This window comes from Hemiscyllium ocellatum, chromosome 5 (assembly GCF_020745735.1).
Source record: "Hemiscyllium ocellatum isolate sHemOce1 chromosome 5, sHemOce1.pat.X.cur, whole genome shotgun sequence".
NCBI classification, from domain to species: domain Eukaryota; kingdom Metazoa; phylum Chordata; class Chondrichthyes; order Orectolobiformes; family Hemiscylliidae; genus Hemiscyllium; species Hemiscyllium ocellatum.
In genome coordinates this window covers 131,368,980-131,391,140 of record NC_083405.1, presented here as the reverse complement: position 1 = coordinate 131,391,140, position 22,161 = coordinate 131,368,980, and the positions used below count along the sequence as shown (strand labels likewise).

Sequence of the window (22,161 nt, the reverse complement as noted above, 5' to 3'; positions counted from 1 at the left end):
TGTTTGGCTTTGCTAACCCTCTGAAGAGCAGTTCTCATAATGCCACTTCTCTGACATTTGCACATGGTCCTGCAAATGTTTCCTTTTCAGGTATTAGTCCAATTCCTCTTGAAAATCTCAATTTTCCTGACCAACGCTGCACTCTCAAGTAATATATTCTATATCCCAACCACTTGTCATGTGAAAATTTTTTTCCTCATGTCACCAATGCTTCTTGCCAATTGCCTTATATCTCTGCTCTCTGTTTCACATTCCTTCCACCAATGGAAACAATTTCTCCCCCTCTACTTTGTCCATGCCCCTCAAGATTTTACCCCTCTGTCAAATTCCCTCAATCTTTTCTTCTCCAAGGAAAACAATCTAAAGTCATCCAGTGTACCTATGTCTCTGGAACCATTTTCATGAATCTATTTTGCACCCTAACTAATGCTTTCATAAACTTGATGCCCAGAACTAGCCACAATATTCCAAAGTGAGGCTAAACCTGTACTTTATGCAGTTTTAACATAATTTCTCTGATTTTGTGATCTCTGCCTCTCTTGACAAAGTCCAGAATGCCGTATGCTTCATCAACCACTTTCTCAGCTTGCTCCGCTGCCTGCAATGATTTTATGCACATATACACCCAGAATTTTACCTTTCATTTTATATTTCATTGTTTCAAAGTTAATTCGTGCACATGTCTCTGCATTGCATTTCATTTCATCTGCCAGTTGTTTGCACGATTCACCAACATGTCCATGTCCTTTTTAGTCCTACATGGTCCTACATATGGTTCACCATACACCTATATTTCATATCATCCGCAAGGTTTGAAATTGTGCCTTGTATATTAAAACCTGGATCATTACTACGCATAAGGAAGAGCAATATTCCTAATAACAATTCCTGGGGATATCCACCATAAACATTGCTTTAGTCCGACAAACAACTACTACTCCTTAATTTTGTATCTATTTTGCTGCTCTCACTTTTGTGGGATAAACTGTAATATATTAAATATGTTTTTTATATATATATATATAAAATATTATTTATAGTAAGCTCGGGTTTCTGGATTTTGAGTTATTAACTGGTTGATTTTCTGTGTATCTGAAGTCAATAATTAACTTGTAAGCATTTCTGTAAACATGGCGATTTATTTTAAAAACAGTTTTTGAAATCTAGCTTGAGAGTGAAGGGTTTTGTGCATTACTATTCAATACTGCTGTGTGTATTTTAAACCTCTTGCATACTCACATATCTGGAACCATTGTGGTTATCACATTCCTAGTTTCGTCTTCCCTCATCAGACGGTACCTGTACTGCCCACTTTCTGACTTGGCTACTATGTTGGTGGAGCTTTGCATATCATCCCAGAAAAACATGTGATGACCAGATAGTTAAAATGATCAGGTATTACCAGCTCTGCCTTTTCCATCATGTAAGCTAATCATAAATACAAGGACTAGGCAAAAGTGAGGACTGCAGATGCTGGAAACCAGAGTATAGATCAGAGTGGTGCTGGAAAAGCACAGCAGTTCAGGCAGCCTGCTGCTCCTCTGATACTACCTGACCTGCTGAGCTTTTCCAGCACCACTCTGATCTACACCCATAAGTACAAGGACTGCCTTATCTGAGAATAACTTTCTAATGTTATACTTTGCAGGTTTTTTGACTGCCATCTTACATCAGCATTTCTTTTCAGGTTAAACACTGTCAATTTAGACAGGCAAGGCATGATGGTAAAGTATTCCTTGGATGCTGCCTAACCTGCTGTGCTTTAACCAGCAACACATTTTCAGCTGTGATCTCCAGCATCTGCAGACCTCATTTTTTACATGATGGTAAAGTAAGCAGTTAAGTTGTCAGTTTTTAAATCCAAACCCAATTGTAAATTTCTCCATGTTTTGAAAGGAAGAAAAATCCAACAAGTACCTTTGGAGGGATCAACTGCCTGTGGCTGATCGAATACAGGCACGAGAAGTTATGACAAAGTTTGAGAAATGCCACAACTTCCTGAAGAACCCGCGCCACCTGCCTCCTCAAGAAGGAGGCAAATCACTTATCATTCCAAAAAAGAAGGTGCCAAAGAAAGTTGCCGGAAGACGCATATTTGTAGACAAAAGGTATAAAGTGCTCAGCTTAGTACGTGGTTTATTTCTAGAGATGTAGAATTGAAAAGCAGAGAAGTCATGTCAAATTCATACAGAAACTTAATTGGACTGCACTTAGGACTGTGCACCCTTTTGTTTTCATATAATAATAAGTCTAAAGTTTGGGCGCAGGAGAAGTCTTGAATGATACTAGAACTGACAGACAATACTTATCAGTAAAATACTCTTTTCTTGCAGTGACACGACAGAAATCTTTATAATCATGAAGGGATTCAATAGGATGAATATAGAAAAGATTTTTCCAGTTTCAGGCAAGACAGGAAGCCATAAATATAAAACAACCACTGATAAATGCAATTCCGAGTTCAAGAGAAACTTCTTTTATCAAAAACTGGTCAGATTGGCTTGCTAGCACGTGGCTTAGTTGAGGGGAAGAGTATATCTGCCTGGCATTGAACTAATGGCAAAAATAGAGATGAGTGATTCAAATTTAATTGCCAATACAGGGTTGTAAGTATAAAGTGAACAGGATGAGAAATACACAATATTTGCAAGAGACAGAAAAAATTCCAAAGGAGGAAGGGTAGCCCTGACAGTGAAGGATGACATTAGTGAGAAAGGATCTGACTTAAGAAGATAAGAAAATAAAATCGGTATGGGTAGAAAATAGGAATAGCAAGAACCAGAAAACACTGATTGGGGTAGTTTATAGGCCCCTTAACAGTAGTTGTAGCATTGGTGAAAGCATTAAACAAGAAGTTGGAGAGGTGATGGCTTTGTGGTGCTGTTGCTAGACTGACCCAAAGAATGTTCTGAGGACCTGGGCTCAAATCCCACTATAGCAAATGATGGAATTTGAAAACAATAAAAATCTGAAATTAAGGGTCTCGTAACAACCATGAAACAATTGTCAGGGAAAAATGCATCTGGTTCACTAATGTCCTTTAGGGAAGGAAACCGCTGGCCTACATGTATCTCCAGATCCATGTGGTTGACTCTTAACTGCCATCTAAGATGGAAATAAATGCTGGTCTAGCCAGTGACACCCACATCCCATGAACGAACTTTAAAAAAAATTATTGGAGCTTGTAACAAAGGCAATGTGAGGGGCCATCATCTTTGACAAAACCGATTACTGACTGAAGAGGGCTAATTGCATGAATAGGCTAAAACATTTGGCTGTGTGTGAATAGTTAAAAATGTAAAAACTCTAAATTCTAAACCAAAAATTCAGCAAAAACACACAGGAAATTAAGGCTAGTATTTGCTTTAAAAAACATGCCTTATAGTCTTGTACACAAAAAAGGCCTAAGGATTAGGAGTGTATTAGAAACCAGCAAAGGGGTCCGAAAACATTGATTTAAAAAAAGAACAAAAAATAGATTATGAATGTCGTTATCCAGTAATATAATTACAGATTGTAAGAGATTTTATAAATATATTGAAATAAGAGAGCAGCTAAAGTAAACATTGGTCTCTTAGAAGCAAGACAGGAGAAATGATAAAGTGGCAGAGGCACTGAATAAGTATTTTGTGACGGTTTTGACAGCAGAAAACACAAGTCTAACTGGGAACAGATGACAACCTAGGAGCTAAAATCAGTAGGGAAATTGAAGAAAATAATATCAACAGAGATAAAAGTATTGGAGAAATTTAAAGGAATAAAATCTAATAAACCGTAAAACTCAATGGCCTACACTCTAGCGTTCTAAAACAGAGAGCTGAAGATACAGTGGATGCACTTGTTATGATTTTCCAAAATTTCTTAGATTCAGGAATAGTCCCATCAGATTGGAAATGGGCAAATGTTATACTACTTTTCAAGAAAGAAATGAGAGGGAAAATGGGTTCCTACAGGCCTGGTAGCTTAACATCAATTGTTGGGAATTTGCTGGATCTATTATTAAGGTAATATTGACAATATACTGAGAAAACTACCTGTCTTTTGTCTGTCTAAATCATGACTGAGTTTGTAAGTATTTTGGGTTTTTTTAAAGGGATGGTTTAAGTTGCATAGCAATAACTTAGGAATTCTTTCTTATCTCTGCGATTTGTTAAAACTAAGTGTGTCACAATAAATAGGGTTACTTTCTGTTTTTGTTCTGCTTTTGTACTGAACAGCAACCAGCCAATCAAATTGATAACCTTGGTGGTCTAATTGGGGGCATTATACACTTTGTGACAGTTTGTGGAACAGTGGAGCATGGTTATCAGAGCACTGTTCTCAGTTAAGTCATGACAAAAGTTTGGGAGCTCAGAGCCTGGGATCTTTTGAACAAGGGCAGCATAAGATTGGATCTAGTATAAGGGTATGTGGAATAGGATAAAAATATATATAGCAGGTTTCTCATACTAAAATAAGATGGCATTGGAAACAGCTAAAACCATCCTGCCATTAGATAGATTTACGGGAATTGACACAAGCCAGACTGATAGAATTGGCAATAAGATTAAAGGTGGAATTGCCTAACAGAACCAAGGAAGTAGAGGTATTGAGAGATTGGCAAAGCATCATTGAATATACAGGAAAGATTAGGTACACAGAGTGGTCAGTCAGTTGAGTTAACAAGGTTTTGAATCCCACTACAGCAGAATTGAGAATCTATTGATGACCATGAAATCATTGTCAATTGTCTGAAAAACTCATCTGGTCACTAATGTCCTTCTGAGAAGGGAGTCTACCATCCTCACCTGGTCTGGCCTACATGTGACACACAGCAATATGGTTGACTCTCAGCTGCCCTCTGAAATTGCCTAGTAAGCCATTCTGTTGTATCAATTGCTACAAAGTCTCAAAGAAATGAAACCAGATGGGCCACCAGAAAAGACAATGGCAGAAATAAGCTTGTTGACCCCATGAAGTCCTGGGGACTAATGCCTAAGTTGGGAGGGCTGTCTCACAGACTTTTTTGTGGTTAAGAAAAAGGAAGCATATTTCAGGTATAGACAGGATAGATCGAGTGAATCCTTAGAAGACTATAAAGGCAATAGGAGTATACTTAAGAGAGAAATCTGGAGGGCATAAAGGGGACATGAGATAGCTTTGGCAAATAGAGTTAAGAAGAATCCAAAGGGGTTTTACAAATACATCAGAGCAAAAGATAAGGCTAAAGCATTCACAGCAATCTTCAGCCAGAAGTGGATGATCCATCTCAGCCTCTTCCAGTGGTCCCCAGCATTATAGATACCAGACTTCAGCCAATTCAATTCACCCCACATGATATCAAGAAACGGTTGGAGGTACTGGATGCTGCAAAGGCTACAGGCCCTGTCAATATTCTGCCAACAGTGCTGAAGATTTCAATTTCAAAATGGGCTGCATCCATAGCCAAGTTCTTCCAGTACTGTTACAAGACCAGCAATGTGGAAAATTGCCATGTATGCCCTGTATCTGAGTAAAGTGATGCAATAACCTGCTCACTGAGGCCCAGTTTGGGTTCTACCAGGGCCAAACAGATCCTGACCTCATTTCAGCCTTGATTCAAACATAGATGAAAGAGCTGGATTCCAGAGGTGAGGTGAGAGTGACAGCCCATGACATCAAGGCTCCATTTGAACGAGTGTGACATCAAGGAGCCCTCACAAAACTGGAATCAATGGGTATCAGGGGTAAACTCTCAGCTGGTTGGAGTCATACCTAGCACACAGGAAGATAGTCGTGGTTGTTGGAGGTCAGTCATCTCAGGTCGATGACATCTCTGCAGGAGTTCAATAGGATGATCTCATAGGCCCAACCATCTTCAGCTGCTTCATCACCTTTCCTCCATCATAATGTCAGAAGTGGGGTTGTTCGCTCATGGTTGCACAATGTTCTGCACCATTCACGACTCCTCAGATACTGAAGCAGTGCATGTTCAAAGGTATCAAGATCTGGTCAATATCCAGGTTTGGGCTCAAGTGGCAAGTGACATTCACGCCACATAAATGCCAGGCAATGAACATCTCCACTTAGAGACAATCCAACACTGCTGCTCGATGCTCAATCCCCCACTATCAACATCCTTGGGGTTACCATTGACCAGAAACTCAACTGGACTCACCATATAAACACTGTGGCTACAAATGCAGGTCACAGGCTAGGAATACTGCAGTGAGTGACTTACCACCTGACTCTGCAAAGTCCGTCCATCATTGATAAAGTACAAGTCAGGAGTGTGATGGAATACTCCCCACTTGCCTGGATGGGTGCAGCTCCAAAACACTCATGAAGTTTCACAACATCCAGGACAAGGCAGCTTGTTTGCTTGGCACCATATCCACAAACATCCACTCCCTTCACCACCAATGCTCAGTAGTAACAGTCTGTACATCTATAAAATACACTGTAGAAATTCACCAAAAATCATCACATAGCCTCTTCCAAACCCACAACCACTTCTATCTAAAAGTACAAGGACAGCATAAACATGGGAATACCACCCTTCAAGCTCCCCTCCAAGCACTCCCCGTCCCAATTTGATCACCATTCCTTCACTGTTGCTGGGTCAAAATCCTGGAATTTCCTCCCTAAAGGCATTGTACGTCAACGCACAGTCAACACAACAATTCAAGTCAACGCACAAATCAACACAGCAATTCAAAAAGGCAGCTCACCACAACCATCTCAAGGTGCAACTAGAGACGGGCAATAAACGCTAGCCCAGTCAGTGACGCCCACATCCCACTAATGCATTTAAAAGATTACCGGGATAAAAGTGATGTGCAAGCAGACATTAGTTGGTCAAAACTTTCTTTAAGGAGGGGATGTTCAAAAAAAATGTGTCATGTGTCTTCATTTAATTGAGGGTCAGAATCAGATCCAGAGTTAAACAAGCTAGTACAGTCAGTTTGCACTGAAGTTGAGACTGGAAGAGTTCTGGAGTGTTATTACGTTAAAAGTAGAGTTTGGACATGGATGTTGCGACAGGCCTGCGGACAATGAATGGACGGTTCCACATCGGTTAATGGTGCCTCCCAGAAATTGTAAGGAGATATTGTGAGTAGCATATGAAATTCCTATGAAAGGACACAAGAATATCAATGAACAGGTATTTTAACTGACGTACTGTAGTTCTGTTATACATGAGAGGTAGTGAAAAAATCTCAATATGTGATTAATCCTTTAACATCTTTAACATCCATATCAGTTTTGGAAGAACTATTCAGTTAAGTATTCACGGAGTGTATAGGACTGTTTCTGAAAATAGCCTTAAATGGACCCTAACATTGGTCTGAAAACCTAATTTCCAGAAGGTTGTCATTTGAGGACAATTACAGTTAAGTTGTACAGGAAAAGTTAACTGAGTTTTTTACTCACTAAAGACTTCTAATTGAATAATAATTAGACCTAGGTTCTAACTTAAACAAAAATAGAAATTATTGGAGAAACTCAACATGTCTGGCAGCATCTGTAGAGGGAAAGTCAGTGACCCTTCTTCAGAGCCTTCATTGTTCACACGTATGTGGACCATGACAACTACATCTTTCCCTCCCCCTCCTGGTTCCTCTGCAGCTCAGTCTAGACATCCTGAATCCCTGCACCAGGCAGGTAACACAGTCTTTGGGATTCTCAATGTCTGCTTGCACATCACTTTTATCCCGGTAATTTTTTAAATGCATTAGTGGGATGTGGGCGTCACTGACTGGGCTAGCATTTATTGCCCGTCTCTAGTTGCACCTTGAGATGGTTGTGGTGAGCTGCCTTTTTGAATTGCTGCGTTGATTTGTGCGTTGACTTGAATTGCTGTGTTGACTGTGCGTTGACGTACAATGCCTTTAGGGAGGAAATTCCAGGATTTTGACCCAGCAACAGTGAAGGAATGGTGAGCAAATTGGGACAGGGAGTGCTTGGAGGGGAGCTTGAAGGGTGGTATTCCCATGTTTATGCCACAGAGAACAGTATCTGCTCCCCTAACTATACTATCCCCGGTTTCATCTGCAATTCTCTTTCTACCACCCTGTCGAATGGCTCCCCATGCCAAGATGCTGTGGTCAGTTTGCTCACTTTCCCTCCAGGAGAAAGTGAGGACTGCAGATGCTGGAGATCAGAGCTGAAAATGTGTTGCTGGAAAAGCGCAGCAGATCAGGCAGCATCCAAGGAGCAGGAGAATCAACATTTCGGGCATGAGCCCTTCTTCAGGAATCCTGAAGAAGGGCTCATGCCAGAAACGTCGATTCTCCTGCTCCTTGGGTGCTGCCTGACCTGCTGCGCTTTTCCAGCAACACATTTTCAGCTCATTTTTCCCTCCAACCCACACTCTCATCCACATAGAAAGCATGAATCTCAAACCTGTTAGACGAGCTCAAGGGCTGAGGCTCTTTCAGCATTACATTCTGGATCCTTCTGCCTGCCTCGTTTGTAGTCACATTGTCCTGTCACTGACCACTGACCAAATTCCAAGTAGTTCATCTAAGGGATGTGATTGCCTCCTGAAATACAGTGTCCAGGTAACTCTCCCCCTCCCTAATGTATCTGAAGCTGAAGCTCAGAATTCAGCTCAGCAATCTGAGCCGGAGATCCTGCAGCAAGCAACACTTGCTACAGATGTGGTCAATATGAACCACAATAGGGTCCCCCACCTCCAGGCATTTCTTTTTCCTAAAGAGTATTAGTGCACCAGATGTTTTTTTTTAATGACAATTGACAATGATTTCTTGGTCATTAGTCTTTTAATTGAAGAGTTTATTGAATTCAAATTCCAGTAACTGTCAAGCTGATATTTGAAGCCCCCAGAATATTGCCTCGTCTCTGATTACTAGTCCAATGACAACACCGTGATGTCATCGCCTCTCCTAAAATTAACCAAAACAGAAACATTACACATTAATAATGTGAATATGATGGGAAGTAAAAGAGTCTGTAAGGTGCAGTGTTTGTCTTCAATCAGAACATTCAATATCAAAAATAACAAAGATTCTGGATTAGTGGTGCTGGAAGAGCACAGCAGTTCAGTCAGCATCCGAGGAGCAGTAAAATCGATGTTTCGGGCAAAAGCCCTTCATCAGGAAAAGAGGCGGAGAGCCTGAAGGGTACCTGAAAAATAGCAAAGCACTGAGGACAAAAACCTGGATTTTTTTGTGAGATTAACGTACAATATTGTTTCTTTCTGTGGTGCAGTGACCCCAATGAACCTATTCCTGTCTTTCTGGCAAATCCACCTATTATCCTCTTCACAAACTACAAAGTGGGGCAGGTGTATGAAGTAAGTACAAGTGGTGTCAGTAATTTCAAATAGTTAAGTTAAATATATTGCTTGTGTTTTCCCCTCACCCTCCACCTTCTCCCCAGCCACCCAATCCAGCCACAAAGCTGAGAGACGAATGGCAGGTTTAGGGAAATGGTCACATCGCAGCTTAAGGGACTGGAGGGAGGGACTAAAGGAAATGGGTGACTGCCTGGCAAACCATGAGAAACAGGCAGGTAGTGCAGGAGTACCCTGGAGTCCTACTGCAAATCAGCTTTCCATTTTGGAAGCTGATGATGGCATTGCTTCCTCAAGGGAATCCAGTCAGAACCAAACTTCTGGCGCTATGAGAACAATTGAATAATGGGCTAACTTCAAAGAGCATAGTGTTCAGGTACATCTGGGGTATACTCCTTCAAATGAAAGATAAGACAATCAAATCCAGAGTTCCCTGGATGACAAATGATTTAGAATTAATACTAGAAAGAAAAAAGTGTGCTTACGATGAGATAAGGCAGGAAGTACAATTGAGAACCAACAGGAATATCAAAGGTTTTAAGGAGAGTTGAAAGCAATTAAGAGAAACAAAGAGGAATTAAGAGAAAAGACCAGTAGTTAACATAAAGAGGAATCTCAAAGTCTTCATTTGACATATAAATAGTGAATGACTGATTAAAGGAAGAAAGGGCTGATTAGGTGCTAAAAAGGAGAGTTTACACATGTAAGTTGAAAATGTGTTGCTGGTTAAAGCACAGCAGGTCAGGCAGCATCCAAGGAATAGGAAATTCGACGTTTCGGGCATAAGCCCTTCATCCTGATGAAGGGTTTATGCCCGAAACGTCGAATTTCTTATTCCTTGGATGCTGCCTGACCTGCTGTGCTTTAACCAGCAACACATTTTCAACTGTGATCTCCAGCATCTGCAGACCTCATTTTTTACCCGAAGTTTACACATGTAGGCAGGGATCATGGCAGAGGTGTTAAATGGATATTTTTCATCTGTCTTTACAAAAGAGCAGGATGCTTCCTAGGCATGACAATAGAGGGGGAAATGCTGTCACTAGAAGGATCCAAAATGAATAAAGAAGGAGTTTTGGATAGATTGTAAACACTTAATGTTGACAAGACACCAGGACCAGATGAGGTGTAACTAAAGATTTGGAGGAAAATGGGTAGGGGCACTGGCCATGATCTTTCATTCATCCCTGGACTCAGGCAAGATGCCAAAATACTGGAAAATGGCAAACACTGTGGCCTTATTCAAGAAAGATTGTAAGGATAATCCCAGCAATTACAAACCAATCAGATTAACTTGGGTGGTGGGGACACTTCTCAGACCAGTTCTTTGGGATAGCATTAGCAGCCACATGGAAAGTGATGGGTTGATCAGGAAGAATCATAGAAAGCTAGAAAATAGTAGCTATTCAGCCTTTCCGTATAATCAACTCAACACTCTCTTCCTGCTTTCTCCCCATTCAACTGTCCTGTCCAGGGACTGAGCACAAAATCTAATCTGAGACTCCAGTTATTACTATACTGTTTGAGGTTCTATCATTTGGTTGAGATTTTAAACTGAGATCTTCTATCTGCCCCATCAAGAAGACATAAAAGACCCTATGGCACTATGATAAGAATAACCAGGGAGTAATCCCAGTGTCTTGGTCAACAATTATCCCTCCATCAACATCACAAAAGTTTGTCAGATGATTACTTTTTGTGACACCTTGCAGTGTTCAAATTGGCTATGATATTGCCTAATTTATTCCAATGATTACACTTCAAAGAGTAACCAATTCAAGGATTCTCTTCAAACTCCATTGTGACATCATCAGGTTGTGAAAGTCATTCTTTCTCCAAATAATGGCTAAAATATGCATTTAAAATAGTTACAGCCTTTGCAGATGATAAGGGAAAGTGACCTTCCAGGAGGCTAGCTGCCTTTAAGTCTGGCAATTTTTTTTTGAAGGTCATACATTTTACAAAATTGTTTTACTTTTTAAATAAATGTGTTTTTTGCCACCACAGAATCAGTGCACACAGGAATTTTAAGTAAGCATTTATAACCTGTTATGCCACAACATAATTTCAAAGATTTGCTTGGTGGACCATCTTTTATTTATATTGAGATGCAGGTTAACCTAAAGATAAAGTCACAATGATCTTCCCATTGGGCTGCTCTCTCATTAGAAGGAAATGAGTGGTTTTAATAGTTTAATCTGAGGGTTACCGTATCTCAAGGCTACCTGCATGTTAACCTGAGCAGGAATTGAATCCATGCTTTTGACTTTGCTCTGTATTGCAAAGCAGCCATTCAACCAACTAACCTAACCATATAGTAGGAACTTAAAAGAAAATGTGATACTTGACCCATGAAACAACTGATTTCAACTTATTGCAAATAATTTAATTTCTGAGGGAGATTAAAATCCACAGCTAGACCTTTGAGGGAGCTTCTATGCAATATTTGCCCATGCTTCCCACGGTAACATAGCCAAATACGTTCGGCTGTCAGTCTATCATCACATGCTATGATTCAGTCCTGCTCAGCTACATTCCATTAACTACAGAGTAGTCAAGGTACTTTGCGAGAAAATATTTGGTCTTCTTTGTCCTATCAACCTTAAATATTGTTCCTTTGTAGTTGTCAATTTTGTTTAGCCAAATCTCCCCTTTGCCCTCTCCTTCTGAAGCCATTAATTCTTTGTTGTCAAATTACCTGGATGCCTCTGGATTCTTGCCTAGTTTTTGGCAGTGAGTGCTAACAGCCTGGCATTGTCACAACCTGACTCCCACAAGTACAGATGCCTTTTGCTGCATTCCCAGCCATGACCTGGGAGCCAGCTTTAAGTTAATAAGATTGTAAAGAGCAATTAACATTGTCTACAGGATGTAGAGTTGGTTGCTTCGATGTGGCCTGGAATGTGCCTTTTGGACTGAGACAAATGGTTTTCTAAAGCTCCTGGAAGACCAGTGAAATTCACAAAGACTTAACACTCCCCACAAAAATGTTGCAAGACCCCACCCGCCAATCTTAGCACATAGCCCTTCCACCAAACTCCCACACTCTACACACATAGCAAATAACTTAGTCAGGTAAGGTAGAAAATTGATGACATAGACAAAGAAATGTAATAATGATATAACCACAAATAATTCACAATTACAACACAAATGTGAACACGACCAAACAATTTGAACACAAGACTGCCTTCACCTAATATTTTGCATAAGCAAAATAGCATTTTTATTTGTTCGTGGGCCAGCATTTAGTTCTTATCATTAACTATCCCTTGGTGGCTTTTTCGAGCCATTTGAGAGGGGCTGTTGGAGTCAATCACATTTCATAAGAGCATAAGAAATAGGCGAATAAATAGGCCATCTGACCCATTGAGCCTGCTCTTCTATTTCATAATATCATGGTTGATCTAAGTTTTTTTTAGATTAGATTACTTACAGTGTGGAAACAGGCCCTTCGGCCCAACAAGTCCACACCGACCCGCCGAAGCGCAACCCACCCATACATATACCCCTTACCTAACACTACGGGCAATTTAGCATGGCCAATTCACCTAACCCGCACATCTTTGTGACTGTGGGAGGAAACCGGAGCACCCGGAGGAAACCCACGCAGACACGGGGAGAACGTGCAAACTCCACACAGTCAGTCGCCTGAGGCGGGAATCGAACCCAGGTCCCTGGCGCTGTGAGGCAGCAGTGCTAGCCACTGTGCCACCGTGCCGCCCTAAATCAGTCCATCTATCCATGGACTGAGCTCCACTTACTCACCTGTTCACTATAACCCTTAATTCCTTTATAGTTCAAAAAATTATCTTTACCTAAAAAACATACATTGAGATCACCTCAACTGCTTCACTGAGCAGGGAATGCCACAGATTCACAACCCTTTGAGAAGTTCCTCCTCAACTCAGTCCTAAATCTGCTCTCCCTTGTTTTGAGGGTAAGCCCCCCCATTAGTGGTTACACCCACCAGTGGAAACAACTTCCCTGCATCTATCAATATAACCTCCCTATTTTTAAACTTCTTCCCTCTAGCAATGAAGGATAATATTCAATTTGTCTTCTTAATTGCCTGCTGCACCTGCAAACCAACTTTTTGTGATTTATGCACAAAGATACCCAGGTCCCTCTGGACAGCAGCATGCTGTGATTTTTCACCATTTAAATAATAGTCCATTTTGCTGTTATTCCTACCAAAATGCATGACCTCACATTTAGCAACATTGTCTTCTATCTGCCAGAACCTTGTCCACTCACTTAACCCATTAATCCCTCTGCAAACTTTGTGTCCTCTGCATACTTTGTTCTACCACTCATCTGAGCATCATCTGCAAAGTTTGACACATTACACTTAGTCCCCAACTCTAAATCATCTTTGTAAATTGTAAGCAATTGTGGTCCCTGAGGTACACCACTAGCCACTGATTGCCAACCAGAAAAACATCCATTTAACCCCATACTTTGCTTTCTGTTAGTTAACTATCTTCTATCTGTGCTAATACATTACCCATAACATCATGCACCTTTATCTTATGCAGCAGCCTTTTGTGTGGCACCTTGTCGAATGCCTTCTGGAAATCTAGATACAACACGTTCACTGGTTCCCTGTTGTCGATTGCATTTGTAATGTCCTTAAAGAATACCAGTAAATTTGTTAAACCGTGACCTGCCTTTCTTGAACCCATGCTACATTTGCTTGATGGGACAGTTTCTATCAAGATATCTTGCTATTTCTGCTTTGACAATAGATTTAAGCGTTTACCTCACTACAGAAGTTAAGCTAATGGGCCTATAGTTATCCACCTTTTGTCTACCTCCTTTTTTAAACAATAGCATCACATTTGCTGTTTTCCAATATGCCAGAACTATACCAGAGCCACTGAATTTTGATAAATTACGATGAGCACATTTATTACTTCCCCTGCCATCTCTTTCAGTACCCTAGGATGCATTCCATCAGGGCCAGGTGACTTGCCTATCTTTAGTCCCATTAGCTTTCCCAACACTACCTCTTTATGGATAATAATAGTTTCTAGATCCTCACTTGTCATAACCTCCTTGTCATCAATTATTGGCATGTTATTTGTGTCTTCCAATGTGAAGGCCAACACAAAATATCTGTTTAATGCCTCAGCCATTTCCTTATTTTCCATTATTTCCCGTTCTCATTCTCTAAAGGACTAATGTTTACCTTAGCCATTCTTTCTAGTTTTAAATAATTGCTGTCTGTTTTTATATTCTGAGCTAGTTTACTCTCATGATTCATCTTATTTTTCTTTGTAGGCTTTCTCATGGCTCTCTGTTGACCTTCAAAGATTTCCCAATCCTATAGTTTACTACTCACCTTTGCCACTTTGTATGCATTTGCTTTCAATTTGATATCCTCCTTTATTTCCTTAGCTATCCCTGGCTGATATCCCCTTTTCCTACAGTCCCTCCTTTTCACTGGTATATACCTTTGCTGAGCATTGTGAATAATCGCTTTGAAAGTCCTCCACTGTTCCTCAATTGTCCCACCTTATAGTCTTTTCTCCCAGTCTACCCAAGCCAACTCCTCCCTCATCCTCTTGTAGTCTCCTTTGTTTAAGCACAAGACATTGGTTTTGGATTTTACCTTCTCACCCTCCAGCTGTATATTAAGTTCAACTATACTGTGATTGCTCCTTCCAAGCGGACCCCTATCTATAAGATCATCAATTATTTCTATCTCATTACACAGGAACAGATCTAGGACACCTTGCTCACTCATAGGTTCCATTACATACTGTTTGAGGAAACTATCGTGAATACATTTTATGAACTCTTCCTCAAGGCTGCCGTGATGGACTTGGTTTGACCAATCAAAATGTAGATTAAAATCCCCCATGATAACGGGCTGTACCATTTCTACATGTATCAGTTACTTCTGTGGATCGAGAGTCATGCATAGGCCTAACCGGGTTGTGATAAAATGTTTCTATCTCTAAAAGACATGTGACCCATTTATAGTAATTGGTTATTAGGTTATCTTTTCAATTCCAGATTTATGTAAACAGTTGAATTTAAATCCAAAAGTATTAAAGTAGGATATCTGGATTACCAGGCTAGTGACATTACTACTGAACCACTATCTCTTTCCAGGCAGTAAAATTGTAAACTGAGACAATATGTAGTCATGATGTGGAGGAGCTGGTGTTGGATTGGGGCGTACAAAGTTAAAAAATCACACACCATCAGGTTATAGTCCAACAGGTTTATTTGGAAGCACTAACTTTTGGAGTGCTGCTCCCTCATCAGGTGGTGGTGGAGAGTAACACCATAAGATACAGAATTTATAGCAAAAGATTACAGTGTCATACAATTTAAAATGATATATTGAAAAAACCTGGATGTTAGGTTTTTCATCTTTTAGAATGGGCTGCAGGTTTCAGTTCATTAATATGTAAATCCCAGAACTTCTTTTAAGTCACCTCCTCGACATAACTAAAGGTTTTATAACAAAAGGTGACATCTCAGCTCAGACGATGCATGAAAGATGTGAGGTTAGAGTCTCTTTGTATCCTAATCTTGAGCCAGACTGGTTCTATTTCCAAAGTGGAATTTTCAAAATATTACATGAATTGACTGCCTGCAGATTGTGCATTTTTTGAGCAAAATAGAATATATCTACAAATATAATTCTGCAAAAACAAGTTCACTCCATAGATTTATATGTGTGTGCACATACCTGCTACTAGATCTTTCATTGTCTCTGTCCAATCTATGTTCCAAACAGAACATCTGTACATTCACTTCACTTAGGTTCTCACAGCACAACACCTGCAATCACTATTGGTAACATCCAAACAAATTTTGAACTGAGGCATCAAATAACTTACTGTCTGTGCTTCAGTTGTGTTGGATCATAGGCTGATATCTGTATTCCACCAACATTTCATTTAAAATTAATGGTTAATATTATGATAATGATTAGATGATCTGTTTTTTTGTGTGATGTTGATTAAGGGATAGATATTGACAAGGTAAGAACCCTGTTCTTTGAAATAGTCCTGTAGGATCTTTTACATCCACTAGTACAGGCAGAGATGACTTTGGTTCAACATCTCACCCAAAAGACAACATCTCTGACAGTGCAGTTCTTCCCTGCCATTATTAGACCAATGACTAAGACTCCTTTACTTCAAATAATGTTGATTTTGTTAATGTTGATCTTGCTTCACATACTTTGTGTGCTGTGTAACCTGTATGCCTCACTCTGTCTAAATATGCTATGATCTGTATGTCCTTGCTCACTATGGTCTGCTGGTACTGCTTGCAAACAAAGCTTTTCACTGTACTTAGGTGCACGTGACTACAATACATCAAATCAGAGACTGTCCTGGGATGTCAACCATGGTTTTTGCATGTTTGAATCCTAGAGAGAATGTTGTGTGCTGGACATTATGGTTCAACAACATGGGTATTGCCAGCTGAACCACTATTGGTACCTGTTCAGAATTCTGTGGGCCAGGAGTTCACATAGATACTGTTCAAGCTGCATTATGGATTTTAAATTAAAACCAGGCCACAATAGAACATCCCCGGCAAAATAAAGTATCCTTGAACTGGTACCAGAAGTACTGACTTTATCAGCAATTATTGTCTTAAAGGGACACTCACATTCTACATATCTGCACATTAATAGCAGAATAATGCATTGTGCTTGTAGTTTTATTTTGTGGTTATAATGTAGAGTAAATGCAAATCTATAATATCATGGGGAGATTTGCTTGTTTGATACAAGCACTAGAAAAATACAAATACCCTACTGATAAATCTTTGAATTTTTTTAACTCTGACATTTTCAAATTTAATACAAAGAGCATCTTTTTACTTTCATTTATCTTTTTCCAGACAAATGTTGAGCTGAGAAACCTGACTTCCAGCAGCCGCCATCTGAGAGTCATCCCACCAAGTACCTCATTTTTTTCCATCGGACTCGGTGAGCAAACACTTTTGCATAGTATTTTTGTGACTGTCAAAACATGCACAGTCAGGTGTAAGTACATTATAATGATGAACATCTTGTACATTCCCAACTTACTTCATTCCACCTTTGATGACTGTACCTTTAGCCACTGAGGAACTAAGTTCTGGAATTTCTCTCCGTAACATCTCTACCTCTCAGTCCTCCTTAAAGGCCTCCTCTGCCAACCCATAAAGCAAGATCTTTAATGCAAAATTCTGATGTTTATCCTTTTTTAAAATTTGTTTGTCTGAATTGACGTCCATCTTTATTCGTTAAACTTTATTTGACAATTTAAGGTAGAGATGAGGAGGAATTGGTTCTCTCAGATGACAGTGAATCTGTGGACTTGTTTACTGCAGAGGGCTGACGAGGCTTGATGATTAAGTGTATTCAAGGGTGATGACAAGAAGGCAGGAAAGTTAAATTGAGATTTTATCAAATCAGCCACGATATCAATGGAATGGTGGCACAGACTCAATGAGCCAATTGACCTAATTCTGCTCACACTTATTATGATCATGTGATTATATTCCTATGAAGCTCCTCAGGACATTCTAGGGAAGCATTGAAAATAGGAGCAGGAGTAGGCCATTCAGCCTTTCGAACCTGCTCCGCTTTTCAATATAATCATCGAGCATACGACTCAGTAACCTATTCCGGCTTTCTCCCACTACGATTTAGAGTTATAGAGTCATAGAGATGTACAGCACAGAAACAGACCCTTCAGTCCAACTCGTCCATGCCAACCAGATATCCCAACCCAATCTAGTCCCACCTGTCAGCACCCGGCCCATATCCCTCCAAACCCTTCCTAGTCATCTACCCATCCAGATGCCTTTTAAATGTTGCAGTTGTACTAGCCTCCACCACTTCCTCTGGCAGCCCATTCCACACACACACACACCACCCTCTGTGTAGAAAAGTTGCCCCTTAGGTCTCTTCTACATCTTTCCCCTCTCACCCTCAACCTATGCCCTCTATCCCCCGCCTCAGGGAAAAGACCTTGTCTATTTATCCTATCTATGCCTCTCATGATTTTATAAATCTCGATAAGGTCACCCCTCAGCCTCCGATACGCCAGGGAAAACAGCCCTAGCCTATTCAAGCTCTTCCTATAGCTCAAATCCTCCAATCCTGGCAACATCCTTGTAAATCTTTTCTGAACCCTTTCAAGTTTCACAACAACCTTCCAATAGGAAGGAGACCAAAAGTGCACGCAATATTCCAAAAGTGGCCTAACTAATGTCCTATATAGCTGCAACATGACCTCCCAACTCCTGTACTCAATACTCTGACCAATAAAGGAAAGCATACCAAACACCTTCTTCACTATCCTATCTACCTGCGACTCTACTTTCAAGGAGCTATGAACCTGCACTCCAAGGTCTCTTTGTTCAGCAACACTTCCTAGGGTCTTAGCATTAAGTATATAAGTCCTGCGAAGATTTGCTTTCCCAAAATGTAGCGTTTATCTAAATTAAACTCCATCTGCCACTCTGCAGCCCAATGGCTCATCTGATCAAGTTTCCATTGTAATCTGAGGTAACCTTCTTCGCTGTCCAGTACACCTCCAATTTTGGTGTCATCTACAAACTTACTAACTATACCTCTTAAGCTCACAAAGAGTCATTTATGTATATGACAAAAAGTAGTGGACCCAGCACCAATCCTTGTGGCACTCCACTGGTCACAGGCTTCCAGTCTGAAAAACAACCCTCCACCACCACCCTCTGTCTTCTACCTTTGAGCCAGATCTGTATCCAAATGGCTAGTCCAATTTGATCCCTTTATTCCTAAGAACTGTACCTATCTCTTTCTTGAAAATATTCAATGATTTGCTTTCAACTGCTTTCTGTCGCAGGGAGATTCACAACTCTGGGTGAAGAAATTTCTTCTGATTTCAGTCACAAATGGGATATTTGGTATTCTTAAACAGTGAGACTTAGTGTCAACTCCTTGGTCATCGGGTCCATCCTGTTTTGCATTTAGCCTGTCTAGCCTTATTAGAATTTTATAGATTACTATGAGATTCCCCCTAATTCTTCTAAACTCTAGTGAATATAGTCCTAACTGATCTAGTCTGTCTTCATAGGAATCAGTCTGGTAAACTTTTCTTGCACTTCCTTCATAGCAAGAACATCCTTCCTCAGATGAGGAGAATAAAACCACACAATACACTCCAGATTTGGTCTCACCAACGCCCTGTACAATTGGAGCAAGTCATCGCTGCTCCTGTCTGTACTTATTATGTTAAAGATGTTTTAAAATTACAAAGTGTTGTCTTTTCAGATAATTTATAGAGCTGCATTGCTGGGGGATGCCTCTGCTGGCACAATACATGGGAAAAGCAGGATCTCATCGGTTTATTTACTTAGCTGTGTCGGTACATAATCATGATGGGAATCAGAATTTGCTGTTTCTACTGTTAAAGGAGTTTGACTATATATCACACAGTATCATTGCTTTATGGTGACTAAATATGTCAAACAATTTACACGGCAGTGTCACAAGAAACTGTTACTGGAAATAAATGTGATATTTAAAGGAAATGTGTCTTATACCCAGAAAGGACACAACGGGGCAGAGGGATATCCGTGTCCTTGCCTCCCTATGCATATTCTGAGCCACGCAAAAGAAAGCTGGTGCTGTTCCTGTGGCATACTCTGTTTGTATTCCTTCGCTGAACCTCTGTAAAACAAGTATTGTCATGCATAAAAATAATCAGTTACATATTCTAATCATCATCTGCAAGATGTGAAGAAATGTAAAGAATATAGAACAAGAACATAATGTACAGCACATATCAGATGCCAAATATTTCTCTGCTGATATGCTGAGACTTGCTGTTTACCTGCCTCAGAGGATGCATTTACTGTAAACGTAATAATGACAGATGCCCAGACATCGACCAGGCCAGGAATAGATGCTGGAGTTACTTTTACACTCAACTTTCATCCTGAATGCTTTTAGAACACTACTGCATGTAGCCACATTCCACCTACAGGTGATAGCTTGGTTTGAAGGAAGGAAGAATACCTGAGAGTATAAAGCAGTGATGGCCGTTCTTATAACAGGATTGGTATGCAATGCACTTTGATCAGATCTCTGGCATTAAGGAAGGAAATGAATGTCATATTTTACTGCATATAATTAGATTAAGATGAGCCTGAGACTTACATACCTGCCAGCTGAAATCACTGACAACAAGGAAAGCTAGTTGATGTTTCTACTCCCTAGCCCATGGCTCAATGGCTAATATCAACCCTTTCAATGCAGACCAGGAAATGAAGCCTCTGGTCGATTCTTTGGGACAGATGTCTTGGGGGCTGCATTCAAACTTAGCAGACAAGTAAAGTTTTATTTGCCAGATTTTTCTATGTAAAATCTGAAATCTTAAAATAGATGGCCATTTCAATGAACAGTTAAGATACCAATGAAATAGACAAAACCTCGCACAAGAATGTTTGGTGCATTAGTCAAGGCCGTAGAGTATTGGGGAATGGGTTTGGAAGGGATACTCTTCAGAGGGTTGGTGTGAACTTGTTGGGCTGAAGGGCCTGTTTCCACACTAAGGATTCTAAGGAAGTATCCTTACCCAATCAGTCTGGTCCATTCTATTCAACTCTGAATGGGAGTGGAAACAGTTTCAATAGTCATTTTCAAAGAAATTGGACATATAATTGGAAAGAGGAAATTTTCAGGGCTTATTTGCATGAAACAGCAGGGGGTGGGGATAGGATTAATGAGATACGTCTTTCAAAGTCTCAGCCTAGGCAACATAGACAAAATGACTTCTTGTGGTGTATGATTGTACACGGTGCAGTGATCCTTGCAAGAGGTCATTCCTCTTTGTGTGGTCAAAAGCCTGGATTTCCTTCCCAGGAACATCTGGACTATCAACATCCCTGGCTACTGTAAAAAGGTGATTGACCTTCCTCTTTGTGTCACACCAGGTTTGATGCAAGTGAGTCAGAATTCATTGCTGACCCTCCTTGAATGAAGTGGTAATGTTGTGCCTAACTGAATCAATAATACAGAAACAGCCCAAAATTCTTCAGGTCTTAAAAACAATGAGTGAATGAACATTAGAATATTGGAGACGCACAGAAAATCATGGGAAAGAGCAATCCTGCTGGAAACCACACTGATATATGTGGCTCAGTTGCACACTTATCACTGATAAAGAAAGGTAAAGTGTGACTAATTGATTTGACAGTTGCATTTTAAACTTAATGACTCTTAAACTGTTAAATTAACAGTTTCATCACTATTACAAATAAGGAAAAGCTAAGAGATCCATGAAGTGTTGCTTGAACCATGAAATTGTCAGCATTTAGAAGCTAAATTCAGCTATTGCACATTCTTTCTGTGTAGCTTTGCTTAAACAACCCATGTTTAAATTAGGCAATCACTGTAATCAGCCAAGAAATACCAAGCTAGATCAGCTGTCATGGCTTTCAGGATGTACTGTTTCACCAGCATGGTTGTGGATCCCCTGGTTGCTTTTCTGGAAACTTTGATCAGGGTCACCTTTTCAGTTCACTCAGGCTAACTCAGCTTTATACCCCTTGGGCTTCTGGAAGCTGGTATGGGGGAATCAGGTAGGGAGCTTCCAAATCTTCATGCTGTGTGACCTGCAACCAAACTTATCTTCCCAGAAAACACACTTCAAAAGAACAATTCAAACCCCAACTCCACCCTGAGAGACTGACCATCTTTTCCCAAGGCCACAGTTACCATTCAACATCTGTCATCTGCTTAAATACAGAGTCTCTACCAGACATGCTGGAATTGATTCTCAGGTACTGACTTCATTAAGTACCAACTTCTGCTATCTGTTTAAACACAATGTTCTTCCCAGGGTTGCTGTGTTTCAAGGAATGTTGTTGTGGTTCTG

At 40.2% G+C, this 22,161-nt stretch overlaps 1 protein-coding gene across 1 annotated transcript in view; it reads left to right on the top strand.

Moving 5' to 3' along the window:
• The window catches only part of dlec1 (DLEC1 cilia and flagella associated protein), a 177,153-nt gene that overhangs the window by 40,058 nt on the left and 114,934 nt on the right, over window positions 1-22,161 (top strand). The window contains exons 8-10 of the mRNA XM_060825652.1: window positions 1,897-2,108; window positions 9,193-9,277; window positions 17,150-17,237. Coding sequence (XP_060681635.1) covers window positions 1,897-2,108; window positions 9,193-9,277; window positions 17,150-17,237 — 385 coding nt within the window. The remainder of the gene's footprint in view (window positions 1-1,896; window positions 2,109-9,192; window positions 9,278-17,149; window positions 17,238-22,161) is intronic.